The sequence below is a fragment of the Vigna angularis genome, chromosome 7 (genome assembly GCF_016808095.1).
Source record: "Vigna angularis cultivar LongXiaoDou No.4 chromosome 7, ASM1680809v1, whole genome shotgun sequence".
Lineage (NCBI taxonomy): Eukaryota > Viridiplantae > Streptophyta > Magnoliopsida > Fabales > Fabaceae > Vigna > Vigna angularis.
This window is the reverse complement of record NC_068976.1, coordinates 19,963,948-19,980,277: the sequence shown is the minus strand read 5'-3', so window position 1 is coordinate 19,980,277 and position 16,330 is coordinate 19,963,948. Positions and strand designations below refer to the sequence as shown.

Sequence of the window (16,330 nt, the reverse complement as noted above, 5' to 3'; positions counted from 1 at the left end):
AAACTTAATTAAATTAAAAAATATATATTAAAATCAAAGTAAATAAGAAATTTAAATATAAAGATCAAATTATTCATTAAGCAAGACTATTCATATTACATACAAGTATATTTCTTGGTTGAGTTTACAAAGATTAACAATCAGTCAACCAATATAGTTATTAAGATAAGGTTGGTAAGTTATCAACCCATCCATCACTATTGATAAAAGATGTAAAAGAAAATTTATTCAATTCCGAAGAACTTAGTTTCTTCATCCATGGAACACGATTCGAAGTGTTAGCTCCTGGTCCTTTACAATTAACTTCAGCGTAAGTGGTCGTGCTCCTACAATAGTTTAATAAAAAATTAATCAAACATATAAAAAATACTTAAAATATAAATATAAACCAAACATGAGATAATATAATTCTCAAGGTATTTTCTAAAATATATCAATATAAACCAAAAACACTGTTTTTTTAATACAAACATGAACTTACGGATCGCTACCAGGTCTCCAAGCACTCCATCCTTGAGGAGTTACAATGTCAGAAAAATATGTATTTTTAAATATGACTCTTGCATAGGGTCGCCATGGTCTTCCTAAATTCACTTTACCATTTCCTATAATGGAACCTCCTTCAAATACAAAACCACTGGTTTCATCGGCTGAATTTCTTCCCTGAGCTGTCACAAAACCTGGAAAATTTGGAGCTCTCCCCACAGCATTGATCAAACAGTTCTACAAATAAAAAATATTTCAGAATCATATTTTCAAAATATATTTAAAAAAAATTAGTTAATGTAAGTTACCTGATAATAGGATTGTCCGTTACCATATATAAAGTCAACTTGACCCTGAATGTAACAATCTCTAAAGACATGACGTCCCCAAATATCAAATAAAGTGTCTTGATAACCTACAAAACTACAGTTATGGAAGAAATATTTATCTCCAAATAGTTTTGCCGCACTTGCTGGTTCGGTTTTGTTTCCCTCTTGGTAACATTTATATTTTCTTGTTGCCACATTATATGAGTTCTGTAAATTCAATCCTATAGATTAGTAATAAAGAATATTGAAGAATCATGAAAATGGTTGTTCTATCGTTCATTTATATGTGACCATGAAAGTAATGCCACTTGCAAGCACATTGGCTGCGAAAGAAAGGAACGTAGCTTTATTGTTTATGGACTGGTGGTCCCAGTAACTAATGATTGTTTTTGGGGTACCCTCTCCTTCGAAAATAATGCATGGCTTGTTTATGGGAACAAGAACACTTTCTCTGCACATTTACAATCAACAAAATAATTCAACATGCATCACTATAAACGTAACATTTCAGCTATTTGGAAATCCAAAATTCAATTAATTATTTCTCATCACATAAATTTTGGTGTTAGTATTTCACTAAAGTAATTCTTAAAGATTTATTGGAGAAACATAATATAAAGCTGTCTAAATCCAATTTAATAATAGATTGACACATTTCTTAACTCATAAATCCAATCCAAAATCTTAAAAAGTTGAATTTGACTCTTCATTCTTATATAATACTTTAATTTATTATTTTTATTTAATGTAAGACTTATATTCATATTTAAATTTTTAATTATTATAATATTAGAATGAGTAAAAAAATGATGTTTGGATAGAAAAACATTCCTTGTCAGAATCATATTGTTAATATCGTAGACAACTAGGATTTCTGTGTTTAAAATCAGTAGACAACATAGGAATAGGAATGGTGGAGAATGTCTCTGATGTAGTCAGAACTTTTGAATATAGTTGTTTGGTAGATCTATATAAGTTGGATGAAAAGAGTTTGAGTATTCATATCCTTCTCAAAATTAGAAATGTAGCTATAAAAAAATTATGCTTTATCAAAGAATGCATTAAACATTCATTGGATTTTCATAACAGAAGTGTTGTTTTTGTTTATTAATCGTTTGATGTTATAAGAATATGATTTGAACGTACATGTTCAAGCCTGCTTTTATGTGAATCTTTACCCATTTATCATTGTTACTTTTGACAGAATCTGTCAGGAATCGTAAGTTTAAAAAAAAAAAAAAAAGACAAAACAAACGGGGAAGGAAGGAACGTTGGCCACAAGGAGACAGCCAACGTTGCTTCCCCATTCAAAAACAAGAAAAAGAAAGGAAAGATGGAGGCTTGTGGGAGATAAATGGGAGTATGGGTTCTGCACTTGGAAGGAAAAAGGAATTCTGCAAGACTGAGAGAAGGTGAGGTGCGGAGCTGCTGAAGTGCAAGGAGGCTTTGGTGCTGCATCTGGAGGAGTGAAAGAGTGGCTGTAAGTTCTGGGAAAGAGGAGAAGTGGAGAACTTTTGAAGTTGGAAGGAGATCAAACCCTTTGGAGATAAATTCAAGGAAGTCTTCAAGAGGTAAGGGGAGCTAGATCTTTTGTTTGATTGATGATATATGTTGTGTTTGATGCAAATCTGGGAAGGAAGGGATGAAAAATTGTGATTTTTGGGTTTCTGGTTTTCTGGGTTTCTGGGTTTCGCAATTCTGCAGAATTCTGCAAAATGCGCGTTCGTCCAATTTGATGCCAAATTGGACGTTCGTCCAAATTGCTCGACCAATTAGTGGTCGGCAGAAATGGTATGAGCGTTCGGTTAGGATGTTCTAAGGTAACGAGCGTTCGCGGTCGTGTTAGAAATTTTAGACGTTCGTCCAAACTGTGAATTAGTAATTTAGACGTTCGTCCTCAAATTGTATTCTGATGAAGTAATCCCGAACGTTCGGTCTTGGTATATTAGTGTGAACGTTCGTTCTTAAATTGGTATAATTAAATTTCAATCCTGAGCGTTCGATCTTGTGAAATAGTGGCCGTAGGCGTTCGGTCTTGTTTCTGGATGTGTAATAGTAAGCGTTCGGTTTTGAGGTTTCAGTGATTTAAGCGTGCGATCTAAATTTGATATTTTTAGGTGTAAATCTGGAACGTTCGGCCTTTGGGTGTATTAGTATAATTTGATATTCTTAGTTTAAAAGCTTGAACGTCCGTTTTGGTGAAGTAGTGAGTGTAGCGTTCGGTCTTCATTTGAAATTCTAAGTTTGAATCTTAAACGTTTGGCTTTGGTGTATTAGACAGTATAAGCTTTCGTTCTTAATTTAGTATTCTTAGGTTTCCCTCTTGAGCGTTCGACATTGGTATGGTTGTGATGTGAATGTTCGTCCTTGGTGTTGCTGTGATTATGAGCGTTCGGCCTAGGATCTGATAACGTCCGTTCTTATAGTATTCAGGCATTAGTGTTCGGCAGAGAGCGTTCGGTCAGTTTTTGTTAGCGTCCGTCCAAATAGCATAGTGGTGTTCGACAGTTGTGTTCGGCATAATAGCTGTCAGCAGATAGCGTTCGTCCAGATCGATTTATGACGTTCGTCCAAAGAAGTGTTCGGCCTGTTGTTTAGCGTTCGCCCTGTAGCGTTCGTCCAAATCAATTTGGTGACGTTCGGCCTAGTGCTCGGTAATAACGTTCGTCCAAATAGTGTTCGTCCTGGCGTTCGGAAATGACGTACGTCCAAAATATGGTTCGGCTTAATGCTTGGAAAATGACGTTCGTCCAGTGACGTTCGTTCCATAAAGGGTTAAGTGAATAGTGGTCTTCCAAATAGTATTCTACAAATTATGTTGTCTAAGTTTAATTTTTCTTTTGAGTTGAATTATGTGTACTAATATTTGGAATATAGATATATATTGAGAAGTGATATGGGTGAAAGTATGTGAATGAATGAGAAATATGATAAATTACTGTGATGATTTGATTGTAAATGTAAATGATGGATTTGGGTACGATTCGGACATCTCGGGGAGAGATGGATGAAAGTGGTTATGTGAAGTATTGTGGTTGTTCTGTATAATTGTATGGAGCTTTGAAATGGTATGTCTATCCCTAAACTCAAAGCATTGTTCATACTCAAGTAGAGAAGAACAATGTGAGTGGTGAGAGTAGAGGGAGGTCCTCGTCTATAGTCTTTGAATTTAGACATAGACAGATTGGGGGATTTACCTTGCTAGTGTTGGAGAAAGACCAGCTGAACTATGCAAGTGCAAAGACGACCAATAGTTCGACAGTTATACAAATCCGGATGAGTCGTGTGAATATGTGAATTGTGGTTTAATGAGCATGCCTAAATTATTCTTTATATAAATCTATGTATGATAACATGCTTTTTATATCTAGCTCACCCTTGCATTGTTTGTGTTGTGTGCCAATTTGAATATATTTCTTTGGCGATGATCATCCACTTGGATGGGAGCAGATGTTGTCGAGGAGAGTCTTTTGGAGCAAGAGCTGGAGAATACTGAGGTTGTGGAGTAGTCTTCTTAGGAATTTCCTATCTGAACACGTGTAGTGTTCGAATCGATAAAATGTTTAAGTTTGAATTTCCGTTTCTTTTATTTTGGATGACTGTAATTTCGTACTTAAATTACACGTCATATTCTGACTGTTCTCTATATTTGAATGATGACGTCTTTATTATGTAATATTTGTTATTATATAATCAGGATGTTACAGAATCAATGGCAGCTTGAATTGTACTGAATGCTGCTGCCCATCTTTACCGACAATGATTGTTTGTGTAACAATATTTCCACCGCCGTCTTTGGCTTTACCAACACAAAAGAAACAACTAATAAACAATATGGGAAGAAGACTCATAGTTCTACAAAACAATTCCATAGTACAGTATCTCTTGAATACTTCTTTCTTAAACATAAACATATCACTTCTTTCATTTATAACTTCAAGAACCAAAAATAGTTTATTTAATTAACTATTACTTAAAATAATTCAAGTCTTCTAAATTAATTTTCATTAATAATTATTGACTTTTCAAATAAAATATTAAATATCATAGTGAATTTCCTTGAAAAAAGACAGTGGACAAATGGACAATGGGTCCAGAAAAATTAAATGAAATATTAATTAAGTTTTTTTAAGTGTTTGATAAATTTGATAATTATATCTTTTTATATTTAATAAAATGCTTAATAAATATATATATTTTAACTGAGTCATTATTTTAATCAAATCACATAGTTATTAGTAGCCCACGTGAATCTTACATGATTCTGTCAATCTTGCAGCCACATTTTATTTTACAATTTTTAAATTATACAATTTTAATGTTTTTCAATTTTTTAATTATTTAATTTTATAAAATTATAAACTTATAAAATAATAAAGTGGTGACAAATTACATAACAATTAAAACATCATTAGTTTTGGGTATTTTCTTTTAAAGACTGATATTAAAATATTAGTTCATTGAGAATGGGTTTCACCCTACCATAGTTACAAAATTAGTTTGCATCGTATCTTAAATCATATTAGAAGTACCTAAACTCATACTTTCTGCTACTTTCACTACATGTATCAAACTTTTCTACTTGAAAATGAATTATTATTAGAATTTTAATTGAGGTCCTTGTATTCATACCAACAAAGACTCTTATACATCATATTCCATTCAAACAAATCATACAACAAACTAGTATATCTTTTAAAACCATACACATAAGTAAAAGGATTCAAAAACACTTAGGAACACAAACTCACTCGCTCAACTAACAAACTTGCTCACCCAACTAGAGGCAAAACAACAACCCTCTCAAGTTGATCAACCCATGCAAGTCTCTGCCTAGCCTCTGGAGCTCATTGTCAGAACTCCCCTACACTCATCTAGGTAGCCAATTCTGCTTGCCCATTCGGACTGCATAATTATGTAGCACAAAAACTATAAAATTAGCACTTTTAAACCACCCATGACCTCGTCTAACCACTTTTACCAACTTCTAACACTCTTAGATTGAATTATAAACTATTTTAGACCCAAACAAAAGCGTATAACCTATCTTAAACTAATAATCCAATGTTTACAACAATGCATCCACTCAAAAGCTAAATTCTCAACTTAGAGATCAAAATTGAAATCTATATGTTCTAGCTCATTTTTAAGTAGGTTAGGGACTCTAACAAATTATAAATGACTTATCAATAATCTCTAAACTGACCAATTTGGCCTAGATCCTATAACTCAAAATCTCATTACTCCAAACCCTAAAAAAGCACTTAAAACCAACCCAAAACATTAACAATGTCTAAACTAGATTTCAACTAATTAACCACTCTAACAAGTCTCAATTAACCTCTAAACATACTTTAGAACGAAATATATTCTTTTTAACTTTTAATTGAAAAACTCACTCACCCAAAACCTCATTTTTGACCAAAAACACCACCTAGTTCCATTCTCCTCCACCTTTAACCAATTTCAACACCACCAAACATCTCAACAACACAATTCATCATACAATTAGAATTTCACACAAAATCATTCAACATTAAAAATCATGATGTGATCAAATTCACTTACTCAACAACAACAATTGACATTACTAGCATTTCAATCATAAACATCCAATATCTACAACTACACATCATAAACACTATCACTCATACTTTATAAAATTTACATAGAATTAGAACTAGTTTCCCTTACTTTATACCGAAACTACCAAGCTCTAGAATTCACATTTGCTTCCTGGGCAAGAACTTCTAAAAACAATAACAAATAATCAAATTGTGATAAGAAAGAGTCATTAGGACCACAGAATAAACAAAGAACCAAGAAAGAAACACAATTGATACATGTGAAAGGGGTTTCCTAAGCATGTTAATAAATGGACGATTAAATGAAAAATGGTTAAAAACTTACTTGCTCTAAATATTCGACGTTGTATGTGATTCTTGTACTAGTGTAAAGAACAAATTATTCATTAGTCAAGATTATTCATATTACATGCAAGTATATTTCTTGGTTGAGTTTACAACGATTAACAATGAGTCAGCCAATATAGTTATTAAGATAATATTGGTAAGTTGTTAACCCATCCATCACTGTTGATAAAAGATGCAAAAGAAAATTTATTCTTCAAATCCGAAGAACTTAGTTTCTTCATCCATTCAACACGGTTCGAAGTGTCAGCTCCTGGTCCCTTACAGAACTTCAGCATAAGTGGTCGTGCTCCTATAATTGTTTAACAAAAACATTAATCAAACATATAAAAAAATCACTTAAAATATAAACCAAAGCACTCTTTTTTAGTATGAAAAATGAATTTTGAAGGTCTTTTATAAGAGATGTATCTATTTAAACTTACTCATTTCCAGCGGCTGACCAAGCAACCCATCCTTGAGGAGTTACAATGTCAGAAAAATATGTATTTTTAAATATGACTCTTGCATAGGGTTTCCATGCTCTTCCTAAATTCACTTTACCATTCCCTATAATGGAACCTCCTTCAAATACAAAACCACTAGGATCATCTGCTGACTCTCTTCCATTAGCTGTCACATAGCCTGCTAAGTTTTGAAATTTTCCCACAGCATAGACCAAACAGTTCTACAAACAAAAAGACACATAAAAAATGTTTCAGTATCATATTTTCAAAATAGATTTAAAAAAAAAATGTTAATGTAAGTTACCTGATAATAGGATTGTCCGTTGCCATATATAAAGTCAATTTCACCCTGAATGTAACAATCTTTAAAAACATGACGTCCCGAATGATCATATAGAGTGTCTTGATAACCTATAAAACTACAGTTATGGAAGAAATATTTATCTCCAAATAGTCTTGCTGCATTTGCTGGTTCGGTTTTGCTTACCTCATCGTAAGATTTATATTTTGTTGTGGCCACATTATATGAGTTCTGTAAATGCAATCCTATATATTAGTAATAAAGAATATTGAAGAATCATGAAAATGGTTGTTCTATCCTTTTATTTATATGTTCACCTTGAAAGTAATGCCACTTGCAAGCAAGTTGGGTGCAAAAGGAAGTAAGGTAGCTTTATTGTTTAAGGACTGGTGGTCGGAGTGACTAATGATTGTTTTTGGGGTACCCTCTCCTTCTAAAATAATGCATGGCTTGTTTATAGGTATAACAACACTTTCTCTGCACAGTTACAATCAAGAAAATAATTCAACATGCATCAATATAAACGTAACATTTCAGCTATTTGGACGTCCAAAAATGAATCAATTATTTCACACCGTATAAATTTTGGTGTTCGTTTTCAACTAAATTAATTCATTGTCAGAATCATATTGTTAAAATTGTAGACAGCTAGGATTTCTGTGTTTAAAATAGTATGACAACATAAGAATAGGAATATGGAGAATGTTTCTGTTGTAGTCAAAACTTTTGAATATAGTTGTTTCGTAGTTCCATAAGTTGGATGGAAAGAGTTTGAGTATTCATATCCTTATCAAAATTGGAAATGTAGCTATAAAAAATATTATGCTTTATCAAAGAATGCATTAAACATTCATTGGATTTTCATAACAGAAGTCATGTTTGTTGATTAAACGTTTGATGTTATAAGAATATGATTTGAACTTACATGTACAAGCCTGCTTTTATGTGAATCTTTACCCATTGATCATTGTTACTTCTTACAGAATCAATGGCAGCTTGAATTGTACTGAATGCTGCGTGCCCATCTTTACCGACAATGATGGTTTTTGTAACAATATTTCCACCACAGTCTTTGGCTTTACCAACACAAAAGAAACAACTAATAAACAATATGGGAAGAAGACTCATCGTTCTACAAAACAATAATTCCATAGTATTGTATCTGTTGAATACTTTTTTCTTTTTGTAAACATAAACATGTCACTTCTTTCATTTTTAACTTTAAGAAAATAAAAAGAGTTTATTTAATTAATTATTACTTAAAATAATTCATGTCTTCTAAATTAATTTCCATTCATAATTTTTAACTTTTCCAAGAAAATACTAAATGTCATAGTGCATTTCCTTGAAAAAAGACAGTGGCCACAATGGGTCCAGAGTAATTAAATGAAATATTAATTAAGTTTTTTAAGTGTTTGATAAATTTGATAATTATATCTTTTTATAGTCAATAAAATGATTGCTAAATATATATATATTTTTTTAACTGAGTCATTACTTTTAATCAAATGACATAATTCTTAGGTAGCCCACGTGAATCTTATATGATTCTGTCAAACTTGTAGCCACACTTTTTTTAAAAAAAATAATTTAATTATATAATTTCAAAGTTTTTCATTTTTTAATTATTTAATTTTATAAAATTATAAACCTATAAAATTTAAAATAATAAAATAACTAAGTGGCGACAAATTAACATAATAAATTTAAACATCATTGGTTTGGATCAATCCGGACTAAAGTAGTTAAATGAAAACAATGAATTAAATATTTTTATTTGTTTGATCGAGTGAGGTGCTATGGAAAATTCTAAAAAAACCCCTTATTAGACTATTTACAGTCCTTTTAATTTTATTTTAAGAAAACTTTTAAATCTTTTCATGTTGATTTTGTTTTTTATTTAGCTCTGCATTATTTATATATTTTTAGGATATTAATTGAGCATGTATAAGGATAGCTTTAGTATTTATAGTCTTTCATACGCTACCATCATTATATTGCAATGAATCATTACTAAATGAATAGTTTCGAGTAATAACTTACAACTATTGAAATATTTGCTGTAAAACGATATTGCAATATTTTCTGTCAAATGATATTTCAACAGTGCTAGAGGAGATGTGTAAATTTCAATTTATAATAAATCTATTTATAATTTTAATCTTTTATTGTTAACATATTTTAATATCATCTTTTAAAATACTTTTAAATTTCATTGACATTTTTTGTTTTATTTTAAAGAATGCTTATCTAGTATATACTTTTAAAGAATATATTCTGTTTCTGCTGAATGGATCGGGGAAAACTCCTGCTGTCTCCGCCCGGAAACACTTCTCCTCGTCTGATCGGTCCTTCTCCCTTCGCTCTCCTCGCGCTCGTTCTCCACACAAATGGGTTGACCTGCAACAAACACTCCGACGCTTAAGTCAGAATGAGCTTTTGGAAGTCTATATAATTACCACAGAACAGAGAATTTACCTTCTCCTTTGACTACTATTTATATGATTTCAGAGAATATTACCCATTAATTTACCTTTTAATGGCTTTCAATGCACATCTTAAATACTCGACAATGACCGTTACCTCATTAACTAAACATTCATGAGCCTTCAACTGCTGTCTCCAATCTATAGTTTTAGATGTCCGCCCGACCGATCGTATTGCTCTTAAGAAATCCGATCAGACATATTAGACTGAGACATCCGATCGAATATATTAGCCTTGTTTCTACCCGCTCGACACTATCTAAACCTTCCCGGTCGGTTGTCCGCCCTAAATAGTAACATATTCGATATTGCTGAAGAAAAGTTTGTGATGTGTAGTATGAAAAATCATTATTATTTACTTCTTGAAGATCATTGGGATAGCTAGCAGCATTCCAAGCATCCCATCCTTAGTGACTCTTGAATAAGGTTTTCATGTTCTTTCTACTGATACTTTAACTTGTCTTTTCTGAGGAGTCTTCTCCAAACTCAACTTTTATTGCAGACTCAAATTTCAAGATCACATTAAATTACCGTCAACTGTTTCAGCTATATTATGATTACAATTTTTGATTGTCAATTGAGTTCAAATCATATACAGACAAAACTCTTTTTCAATCTCATCAATACGATTTTTGGTTTATCTTCTTATCCTGTGATTTTCTACAATGGCTCTTATACCACATCAAAATGTAACTTCATTATTCATACAATTAATATATCCATAGTTATCATTAACACACAAAAAAAACTTTTAATTTATGTTATTTTAGATTTTTGACATAGGTAAAAAATTTACATCCCTGAAATATGTCAAATTGATGAATGTTGTTTCTAAACTAATATCAATTAATTGTTTATTACATTTATAACATATAATAATTGATATCATAAGACATGTCAATGGAACTAGTAACCAATATCATAAGACTATTTTATTTACAGAACTGATTATCATGTCAATGGAGCTAGTAACCGATATCATAAGACTATTTTATTTACATAACTTATCATTTTTATCTTGGTTATTTTGTTATGAGACATTATAAGTGTAACATTGTACATAAATTTATACTAGTAAATATATAAAAACAAAAACAAATCAGAATTCTATATATAAAAACTAAATTATTAATTAAACAAGATGGTTGATATTACATACAACTATATTTCTTCGTTACAAAACTAACAATCAGTCAACCAATATAGTCATACAAGAACCTCAACCTAATTTAGAAAAAAACAAAATAAATTAAGATATTGTTGGTAAGTTGTCAACCCATCCATCACTATTGATAAAAGACGCAAAAGAAAACTGATTCAAGTCCGAAGAACTTAGTTTCTTCATCCACGCAACACGATTCGAAGTATTTGCTCCTGGTCCCTTACAATCAACTTCAGCATAAGTTGTCCTGTTCCTACAATAGTTTAACATATAAAAAAATCACTTAAAATATAACCAAAAGTACTTTTTTTAATATAAACATGAAATAATATAATTTTGAAGGTCTTTTCTAAGACATGTATCTATTTAAACTTACTCATTGCCAGCGGCTGACCAAGCAACCCATCCTTGAGGAGTTACATTGTCAGAAAAATATGTATTTTTAAATATGACTCTTGCATAGGGTTTCCATGCTCTTCCTAAATTCACTTTAACTTTACCAACAATGGAACCTCCTTCAAATACAAAACCACTAGGATCATCTGCTGACTCTCTTCCATTAGCTGTCACAAATCCTGGCAAATTTGGAACTCTCCCAACAACATTGATCAAACAGTTCTACAACATTAAAAAAATGTTTCAGTATTTTATTTTGAACATAGATTTAAAAAAAAAACAAGTTTATGTAACTTACCGTATAATAAGATCGTCCGTAACCATATATAAAATCCGCATCACCCTGAATGTAACAATCTTTAAAAACATGACGTCCCGTATGATCAAACAGAGTGTCTTGATAACCTATAAAACTACAATTATGGAAGAAATATTTATCTCCCAACAGTCTTGCCGCATTTGCTGGTTCGATTTTGTTTGCCAAATTGTAAGGGCCGACATTATATGAGTTCTGTGAATTCAAAAGAATATATTAGTGATAAAGAATATTGAAGAATTACGAAAATGGTTGTTTTATCATTTATTTATATGTTTACCAAAAAAGTAAGTCCACTTGCAAGCACATTTGGTGGGAAAGAAACTAATGTAGCGTTATTGTTTATTGACTGGTGGTCCGAGTGCCTAATGATTGTTCCGCCACCTTCTCCTTCTAAAATGATGCATGGCTTGTCAACGGGAATAATAACACTTTCTCTGCACAGTTACAATCAATAAAAGACATCACGTGTTTGGTCAAAGAATGGATGAAACATTTATTGGATTTTCATAACAGAAGTGTTGTTTTTTGATTATACGTTTGATGTTATAAGAAAATGATTTGAACTTACATGTACAAGCCTGCTTTTATGTGAATCTTTACCCAGTGATCATTGTTACTTCTTACAGAATCAATGGCCGCCTGAATTGTCCTGAATGCGTCGTGCCCATACTTACCGACAATTATGGTTTGTGTAACATTATTTCCACCACAGTCTTTGGCTCTACCAAGACTAAAGAAACAACTAATGAACAAGATGGGAAGAAGTCTCATCGTTCTATAAAACAATTTCATAGTACACTGTCTGTTGAATACTCTTTTTTTACCATAAACATATCACTTCTTCCTTTTATAACTCCAAGAAAAGGAAAAACGTTCATTTAATTAATTATTACTTTAACTAATTCACGTCTTCTAAGTAAACTTTCATTTATAATTAATAACTTTCCCAATAAAATATTAAATATCATAAAAGAAGACAGTACATCAATGGACCACGGGACAAAAGTAATTAAATAACTGGAAAATTAATTAAGTTTAAATTAAATCTCTAATTAATTTTATGGTTTATCCGTATTCAATAAATATTTATTTTTCAATTAAGTAATTGTTGTTTAATTTTTACGTTAAGTGGCTAAGGATGTTACTTATCCTCTCATCTTGTTTACTTGTTTCACATGTTATTTTAAAATTTTAAATTTTTTTAATTTTATAAAATTATAAATGTGGGCCCGAGAAAATAGAGTCTACCATTATCTAAGATTACTACATGATTGAGTTTAGAACAAATTTGGTTTTAGAGTTGAGATTCATAGATACACAAATATAAAATCATAGTATTAGTTATTGTCTTTCACACTTAAGTTTCTTTAAAACCTTCTATAAACATCAATTTTTTTTTACAAAAGATTCATAGATACCAAATAATTTATATTATGTACATGTATCAAACCAATGAAAATAACACTCTGAAATATCCTCTGCTCATTAACTCTTGAAATATCTTCTGCTCATGTCAAGATGACGATCATCACAAGAGAAAAGAAAACACAAAAACCACACACAAAATAAGGTATGTTAATGCTAACAAGATCATATATCTCAACCAACAAAACTTAGCACTTAGGGTTTGTTCACTTGAATGAATTTGGGGGAGAGTGATTGAGTGAATTTGAGAGGATTTGAAGATAAATTTTGTTATTGTTTATTTGAGTGAATTTGGAGGTAAGTGAGAGTGAATTTGGAAATAAATTTTTTTAATCTGTCACATCAATCAAATCTTACACTAATTCTCATAAACGTTGTTTCCAAATTCACTCTCACTTGCCTCCAAATTCACTCAAATAAACAACAAAAAAATTTATCTTCAAATCCACTCAATCACTCTCCCCCAAATCCATTCAAGTGAACAAAGGATTAAGAATCCAATCTTCCTATCACTTATGAACACATAAGCAAAATATAATACACACGATATCTGAATTTATACAATTGCTCGAATAGTAGAAGTGGTGCACCTGTTATGAAACCCTTAAATTTCATAATAATGCGCTATGATATTTCAAGACTGGGCCAAATTTACCAAGCCACCAAACCTCATTTTGATAATGTTAGTTCCTTATAACTTAATAAAAAATGTGTCTCTAGTCTACTTAACCAGCTATATAACCTTCAGTCTTCCCCACTTAGATCACGTCTTCTATATGAATTTGTGAATCTAGTAGAGTTAAACATAGCTTTACAAGAGTGTCCTTAGCAATTTCACAACACTAATTAGCCTACACACTTAAATCCCAAGTTGATCCATCTCAATTCAGAATACAAGAGCAATGATGCAAAAATGACTCTTAGCAAGTGCAATTTCAAGAAAAATTTTCTAGAAAATTCCTAAGTACACCAAAGTACAGGGAACGAAATTCAGCCATCAAAGTACACCACACAGCAAGCATAAAAAGCAAACAGATTAGAAGTACTAAAATAGTAAGCACTAAAATGAATAGCGACTGAAATAGCACCAATTTGACATAGCAAACAAATTAATTAAAACGAAATACCTGAAAGAAAAGGAACCACTGATTTCTTGCAAGAGGTGTGTTCATCACAGAGTCACCTTATGAAACAATATGTCAAAATACAACAATTATAGGAAATACTAAAAAGATTGGAACTTACACCAATTTCCCTTGCCTCATCACTAACAAAAGCTCCATTGGTCCTCTTATGAGTAGCTATCCAAACTTCTCCTCTGCTAACTTTGTGCCCACACTCTTTTTCCTATGAAAATTAACAAATGCTTATTAGGTATGTTATAAATATTATGAGAAATAGAAAATTGAAGATAAATAACACTTCACCATTTCTTCTCTCTTCCTTGCAATGCTCTTGGATCCCCCTGTGTGAGCAAGAGTTTGTTTTGTCCTATTGTGTTTATTTTTTAGGGCAATCTCCTAACATTGTGATAAGAAAAGTTATTAAATCATAACAAAATTTTATGAAAAGAAATATAGGTTTTACCTTTGTTCTTTCATCAAGTCGATAGTCAACAAAAGAAGCCCAATGATCTCTATATATGCCTTCTGGAGCCATGACAATCAATTCATCTCTAGTACGGGTGCCATCATCTCTTTGTTGCCACAATTCTTGGCGACAATCTCTCCATTTATGATTAAGCGCTTTCAAGATGTAATTGATTTGAATATCGGAATTCACTACAAACTTTGCCTTCAAAACAGATTTTAATAAAAAATTAACAACAATTACCCAATAAATAAATTTTGGATGCCTTCTTTGTAATGGTATTTTGAATTTACATTACTTACTTGAATTGTATTTTGTATTATGTCTTCTTTGTAATTTTTAGGAATCTTCTTCCAAGTAGAATAACAAATAAGGAATACCTTGAAGTTTCTAGCGATACTTCCCAAGAATCGATTCAATAATGCGCCACCATCTCCAATTGGTTGATATTCCTCATTCCAATGTACAATAATCCTTTCATTTTGAGGCAAATTCCAAACATCATTTGTTTTTGGCTTAATACCCTATTTTGTCCCCAGTTTCACTCGAAAATGTCAAATTAGTCCATCCTTTAAAAAGTGCGTCAATTACGTCCTTACTTAATAAAATTTATATCAATGAAATCCCTTCCGTTAAATCCGTACAAACGGCGTTAATTATTTTTCTCTCTCTTCTACTTTAATTATTAACGTCGTTTGTACGGATTTAACGGAAGGAATTTCATTGATATAAATTTTATTAAGTAAGGACGTAATTGACGCACTTTTTAAAGGATGGACTAATTTGACATTTTCGAGCGAAACTGGGGACAAAATAGAGTATTAAGCCTTTGTTTTTAAGTGTTTGGTAGTCATCTTACAATGGTCATCTGTGAAGAAAGAAAATTTGTGTCAAATATTCTTGTGTCAAACAACTTTAGCAGTAATTATTCATATAAGTAACATAATGAAAGCATTAATATGTTGAACTTGTGTCTTACCAATAACATCAACCAACCATGCTCCCTTGTGTGTTGGTGACCTTTTTTGTTCAACTTCCAACAAAGTATCCTGATTTTCATCTTGTTCATGTTCATCTTGTACATGAGAATTTCCTCCTACTTGAAGTGGTGAATGAAGAGCATCTTCATTTGAAGGCTACACAAATGAAGATATATTAATTATAGTGGCATACTTCTTTAAATTCGCATTTAAAATCAGTACATCAGGTCAACATTGACTTAAACTTGTCCAATGTACAATGAAGTTTGGATTCCAATGAATAAACTATATAAAAATTTAAATACATTAGACAAAATATAAATATAAAATAATATCTAAGATATTATTCAGAAAGAAATAAATGTTAAGGACAAACACTGTAGTATAAATATAAAAGTTTAAATACATTAGACAAAATATAAATATAAATACTATGGAATAAACCTGGAGTTTGCACATTTGGATTGGAGTACAGTGAAA

General features: G+C 31.3%; 3 protein-coding genes across 3 annotated transcripts; all 3 read right to left on the bottom strand.

Annotated features, from left to right (window-relative positions):
- Positions 1-252: 252 nt before the first annotated feature.
- Positions 253-8,620, bottom strand: LOC108336510 (putative pectinesterase 10). The gene is made up of 7 exons (XM_052880674.1): positions 8,418-8,620; positions 7,810-7,969; positions 7,496-7,723; positions 7,289-7,412; positions 6,898-7,037; positions 600-723; positions 253-326 (listed from the first exon to the last, which is right to left on the bottom strand). The coding sequence occupies exons 1-7, from the start codon at positions 8,618-8,620 to the stop codon at positions 253-255; spliced, it is 1,053 nt and encodes a 350-aa protein (XP_052736634.1).
- Positions 8,621-11,157: 2,537 nt separating this feature from the next.
- On the bottom strand, positions 11,158-12,660 carry LOC108337832 (probable pectinesterase 66). Its single transcript, XM_017574432.1, has 5 exons — positions 12,424-12,660; positions 12,133-12,289; positions 11,835-12,047; positions 11,517-11,758; positions 11,158-11,393 (listed from the first exon to the last, which is right to left on the bottom strand). Exons 1-5 carry the CDS (start codon positions 12,645-12,647, stop codon positions 11,228-11,230), a joined length of 1,002 nt encoding a protein of 333 aa, XP_017429921.1. The 5' UTR covers positions 12,648-12,660; the 3' UTR covers positions 11,158-11,227.
- Positions 12,661-14,316: 1,656 nt separating this feature from the next.
- LOC108337936 (uncharacterized) lies at positions 14,317-15,368 on the bottom strand. Its single transcript, XM_052880673.1, has 6 exons — positions 15,251-15,368; positions 14,868-15,074; positions 14,708-14,800; positions 14,507-14,627; positions 14,408-14,463; positions 14,317-14,325 (listed from the first exon to the last, which is right to left on the bottom strand). Exons 2-6 carry the CDS (start codon positions 14,937-14,939, stop codon positions 14,317-14,319), a joined length of 351 nt encoding a protein of 116 aa, XP_052736633.1. The 5' UTR covers positions 14,940-15,074; positions 15,251-15,368.
- Positions 15,369-16,330: the final 962 nt, after the last annotated feature.

Coding starts and splice junctions, on each gene's coding strand:
- LOC108336510 (XM_052880674.1), bottom strand. CDS start 8,620: ATGAGTCTTCTTCCCATATTGTTTATTAGTTGTTTCTTTTGTGTTGGT. Junction 7,970..8,417: donor ATAAAAGCAGGCTTGTACAT/GTAAGTTCAAAT, acceptor GTAACTGTGCAG/AGAAAGTGTTGTTATACCTA. Junction 7,038..7,288: donor AGGTTCCATTATAGGGAATG/GTAAAGTGAATT, acceptor AAACAATTATAG/GAGCACGACCACTTATGCTG.
- LOC108337936 (XM_052880673.1), bottom strand. CDS start 14,939: ATGGCTCCAGAAGGCATATATAGAGATCATTGGGCTTCTTTTGTTGAC. Junction 14,801..14,867: donor GACTTGATGAAAGAACAAAG/GTAAAACCTATA, acceptor TCACAATGTTAG/GAGATTGCCCTAAAAAATAA. Junction 14,464..14,506: donor TGTAAGTTCCAATCTTTTTA/GTATTTCCTATA, acceptor TTGTTTCATAAG/GTGACTCTGTGATGAACACA.
- LOC108337832 (XM_017574432.1), bottom strand. CDS start 12,647: ATGAAATTGTTTTATAGAACGATGAGACTTCTTCCCATCTTGTTCATT. Junction 12,290..12,423: donor ATAAAAGCAGGCTTGTACAT/GTAAGTTCAAAT, acceptor GTAACTGTGCAG/AGAAAGTGTTATTATTCCCG. Junction 11,394..11,516: donor TGGTCAGCCGCTGGCAATGA/GTAAGTTTAAAT, acceptor AAACTATTGTAG/GAACAGGACAACTTATGCTG.